The sequence below is a fragment of the Myotis davidii genome, unplaced genomic scaffold, assembly GCF_000327345.1.
Source record: "Myotis davidii unplaced genomic scaffold, ASM32734v1 scaffold420, whole genome shotgun sequence".
Taxonomy (NCBI): domain Eukaryota; kingdom Metazoa; phylum Chordata; class Mammalia; order Chiroptera; family Vespertilionidae; genus Myotis; species Myotis davidii.
Genome location: NW_006294421.1, coordinates 1,038,384 through 1,043,317, shown reverse-complemented (window position 1 = coordinate 1,043,317; position 4,934 = coordinate 1,038,384). Strand labels below are relative to the sequence as shown.

Genomic DNA, 4,934 nt, shown 5'->3' with positions numbered 1-4,934 from the left:
CTGAAGAGGAAAGAACACATCCAGCACAGTCAAAGAAATTTTCACTCATGGGATTTCTTTAAAAACAAACAAAGAAAAACAACAACCTCAAAACCAAAAATAATTCCCCTGCATCCTTTCTCAGGAAGCTGCTATTTGAGAAAAAGATGGCACGAAACTCAGAAAACAGAGGCTCTATCTTACAGAGGTGGAAAGGCATCCAGGATGATGTGAGGGGAGAGGTGAAATAACAGCTGGGCAGCTGGCTGAAGAGCACCTACTACAGATTAAAGCAGGACAGAAGGTTCTGGAAAAGCGATTTGCAAGAAGATGAAACTGACGGACTATCTGATGTCTTCAATCACATTGAGGGGAGATGCAGAAGAAATGGGAGTAGGCATGAATATGTAATAAAAATGCAGAAACTAGTAAAAAAAAGTCAATTATTAACTCTGATGGAGGTGGGAGAGAAGTTTCCAAGAGCCATAGTATACCACATGGCTCAACTTAGAACAGTGTTTTCATAGTCACAATAATGAATACTGATCTGACAAAAGTTATGACAGAGCAATATTGGAGGGGTATAGAAAGTAACTGTAAGAGTAATGCAGGTAAGCTCAAGAGCATAAAGGTCTCATTCTCTTGTGAAAAGTCAGAAGACAGGATCTAAATGTGAAAAATCAAGGGCACATACTGCAATTGTTATTTATTTAGAGAGACAGAGGTAAATATTTTTAAAAAGTTAAGTGTTAAAAATGATTGCCTCTCAAGAGGGAGAAATGAGATGAACCAGGATAATGTAAGAGAGATGCTGTTTTTAATAAATCTTTTAACCATTTGAATGTTATAACTATGTGCTTATATTAACTTTAATAAAAATAAACAAATTTTTAAAAATATGTTATAACAAATTACTGTTACTACTGAAAAAAATAATTCGATGGGCTGAAAAGAGAAATGATTTCCCCAAAGAGATGTTAAAAACAGAAAATCAATTTCTCAGTATGTTTCCATAAGAAGAAAGCTGTCAAACAACCATTAAAAAACCCCACAAAATAACAAAATTAAGATAAAATCCCTCAAACATAATGCTAACTTAGAAAATGATTTAAATTGCTAATTGTAATTAAAATCAAGAAAGCTTATTTTAATCTTAAGTAAAAAGAACGATACTTTACAAAGTTTAAAATAACCTAATAACTATGAATAAGAATAGTATTCAGGCAGGATTCATAAAAAGCCTAGTGTATGTAAAGCACTGGGGTAAATATTGTAGGTTACATAAACAGCTTATGGTCTAATCCTATATAATAAAAGCCTAATATGCAAATTTTCCCCTTGACCAGATTTCTGCTGGGAGTTCAACCAATCAACCAGTCACTATGACACGCACTGGGAGGCTACAGACAGGAGGTCCCAGGAGGAGGGGGCCGAGAAGGGCCCACCAAGTTAGATGGAGGGAAGGGAGGGAGAGACCCAAAGCACAAGGGACAGAGATGGGTGGGGAAGGAGGGCTGTGCAGAAGCCCCCATTTTACAGACCCCAGCAGAGTGTGTGTGGGGGGGGGTGGGGAGGGGGGCGTGAAGACAAAGGAGAGTGTGAGAGAACTGGATGGATGGAGAACAGTGATGTTTGATTCATGGCCTACTTACTTTTATATTTATTAATATATTTTTATTGATTTCAGACAGGAAGGCAGAGGGAGAGATAGAAACATCAATGATGAGAGAGAATCGATATGCTGCTTCCCACACGCCCCTACTGTGAATTCAGCCTGCAACCCAGGAATGTGCCCTTAACTGGAATCAAACCCAGGACCCTTCAGTCCGCAGGCCATGGTGCTATCCACTGAGCCAAACCATAGGGCAACCCATGGCCTATTTAAAACCACTGCAGTAGGCTGAGCAGGGGTGTTACCTGATAATGAGGGTGTCTCTCCTTAAGCTGGGGTAATGGAACTGCAGGGAAGTAAAGACACCCATGGAGTCTGCAAAGGGTTTCCACACACATGATGCAATTTACTTCGTGTGGCAGCTGAAGAGGGTCAGCAGAGCCTTAGAAGGACATGAGGTCTTCCAAGACCAGGGGCTGGAGGGAAAGTGCATGCCGAGTATTCTGCACCATGAGTTACAATCCTGTATAATAAAGAGCTAATATGCTAATGGTCATTGGTCGTCATGCCATAACAACCGATCAACAGGAGGCTACGTGCGCAGCAACGCACACAAGGGTGGCCTTGCGAGGAGGCAGGACGTGGGGCGCCTCCTCACACTGGGCCTCTAGTCTATATATATAAAAGCCTAATATGCCGTGTCCGATCGAGTGGTCGACTGACCGTCGCTATGACGTGCACAGACCACCTGGGGGCAGATGCTCCAAAAGGTAAGTTAGCTTGCTGCTGGGGTCCAACCAATAAGGACAGGGTGAGATGGGGCTGGACACACCCTAGAGCCCTCCCATGGGCCCTCGCTGGCCACCAGCCCCAATCAGGACTAAGTGAGATGGCCCTGATCGGCCCTGATCACTAGCCAGGCGGAGGGATCCCACCGGTGCATGAATTTCATGCACCGGGCCTCTAGTAGGAAATAAAGACACATACCCAAATATCACTCACAAATCTGAGAAACAAAAAGTAGTTCAGAAGAGAAAGTTTTTTCTTTGAGTAAGGGAAATAAGAAACCTTCTATCAAAAAGGTATGACTTCATACATATCCCGACTCTGGGTTTGCCTTAAATGTCATGTTAAGAATTTGGACTTTGTTCAGAAGAAAAAGAGTATAGTTGAAAGGGTTGGGGAGATGTGGCAGTGGTTCAAGAAAAGTAGCCTTCATAGAACTAAACTTAAAATTAGAAGATGTTGAAACCAAGAGAAGAATGTGTCTATAAGAACATGAATGAGATGGGTAATTGAAACTTCTGTGCCTAGAAGCAGGTCAATTTTTATTTCATTTTAATAGCACTTTTACCAAATTGTCAATTCAAATAAGTCAGGCTTTGCTGGTTCCTGCAATAATACCTGTAGATTTGTTTGATGCTCTCCTTCGAATTTCTGTCACCATCAATCGTGAGACTTGTGTTGTGAACTGCAGAAGATCAGAAAATTTTTCTGTCATTGTATTTGGCGGAGCATTTCCAAAGACCTATAGATAAGAAAAAAACAATTTTAATGAAGCATTGTTAACTTTTTCCTTTTATTCTGTGCATTTCAAAGTGTGATATGACTTGAAAATCAAGTAAAAAAAAGTATGCTTAAACAGTTTCTTTGAATCTGAAAAACATGTTTAAAAATACAACTCTTTCAATAAATCACATCTAGCCACATTTCCTTATACATATTAATTTGTTGAATGAATGATTAAATAAATGAAATCTAAAAGCCAAAGACTAGTTATCTATATAATTTGAATCAATCTACTTTAAGGAGCTTTAGAAGAAATAATGTTTCTCTGAAGAAATCTAAGTTAAGAATTTAGAGGTAAGGTTCTTGGATGGTTCACAAATAACATCAGATGGTGCAAAGCAGAGACTTATCTAGTATTACTAAGTTCCCGGCTAAATATAGAATTCATTGACCTTGAATGAATTTTGAATTTTATCTCAGAATTTCTGGATCTAACCACAATAATTACCGAAGCATGACTGTTAGGAAAAAGACTAGAATGGAGAGAATGAATGAAAGGCTCATGAATCTTCCCCATCTCAGTATGTCCAAATCTTCCCAGCATGGATTAAGTCACACCTTTTTGATGGACTGCTTCTTCTTTCCATTATTCAAAGGGAAAAGCTTTTTCTTCTGAAGTACTTTTTGTTTCTCAACTCCATGAGGTATTTGGGTGATGAGATATATTTTATTTATTTATTTATTTTTTAAAAAACCTAAGACAAATGAATTTTGGAATAAAAAGTTCTTCAAGATAAACTAGTATTTGTTCAGCAAAGAATATAAGAAAAGGAAACCCGGGCTCTGGCTGGGTGGCTCAGGTGGTTGGAGCATCATCCTGAACATCAAGTGTGGGTTCACTTCCAGGTCGGAGCACATACCTAGGTTGTGGGTTCGACCAGGAAGCAACTGATCAATGTTTCTCTCACATTGATGCTCTCTCATTCTCTCTCTACCCTGCCTCTTTCTCTAAAAATAAATTTTAAAAAAAATCAAAAATAAACATAGCCTCAGGTGAGGACTGGAAAGAAAATGAAACTGGGTGGACTGTCATAGGAAAAGAAATGGTACTATAATGGCTTTATATCTAGGTGTATCATAAAATATTGTTTCAACAAACGTTCTTTATAACTAAAAGGAAATGCTGTGTCTTTTAAAGGTATGATAGTTCTCTACTGCAATACCAATTGCACACTGTTTTGTGTTCTTACCTGTTCATATATGACTACAAAGGGAGGAAACCTACCTCACTCACCTTTGTACTACCTACCAAGCTACCACCCTGCCTTTTATAAGGATGTTCCCCAAATATGACTGTTCATTTATATGCTGCCTGCCCCCAAAACCAAATTCCAGAGAAAGTTTACGTCCCTTAGCATTGAAGGACACAAACTATAACATGAGAATATAAACTAAAAGTAAAAAAGAAATAAAACAAAAACAAGCAAATAAAAGACCAAGACTAGGTAATGGACTAGAAAAGACATTAAATAAAAATCTAAAACAAAAGACCTCTCTATTTGCCATGTTTTAGTCATGAATTCGGCTTAGATACACAAAAGAGAAAACCTAGTCAATTATATGGTTCACAATGTCCTTAGGAAAGAAAAATATGTATTTAACACTAGATTGCCCAAGGAAGTCATTTTGACTGCTTTTTAATTTCAATTAGAAAAACAATGATGTATATAATAACAGAATTTCTTAGAATTTTGTGACTTTTTATACAACATATAAATGTGTTTATTAATAATTGTAGTTACCTCCCCCTCCTTCATTTCCGGTATATATATAT

The 4,934-nt window shown here is 38.1% G+C and overlaps 1 protein-coding gene across 4 annotated transcripts in view; it reads right to left on the bottom strand.

The window, feature by feature from the left end:
- Positions 1–4,934, bottom strand: part of WDFY3 (WD repeat and FYVE domain containing 3) — a 182,869-nt gene that overhangs the window by 166,151 nt on the left and 11,784 nt on the right. For all 4 annotated transcript variants that reach the window (XM_006768666.2, XM_006768667.2, XM_006768668.2 and 1 more), the window contains exon 2: positions 2,996–3,119. In XM_006768666.2, coding sequence (XP_006768729.1) covers positions 2,996–3,119 — 124 coding nt within the window. The remainder of the gene's footprint in view (positions 1–2,995; positions 3,120–4,934) is intronic.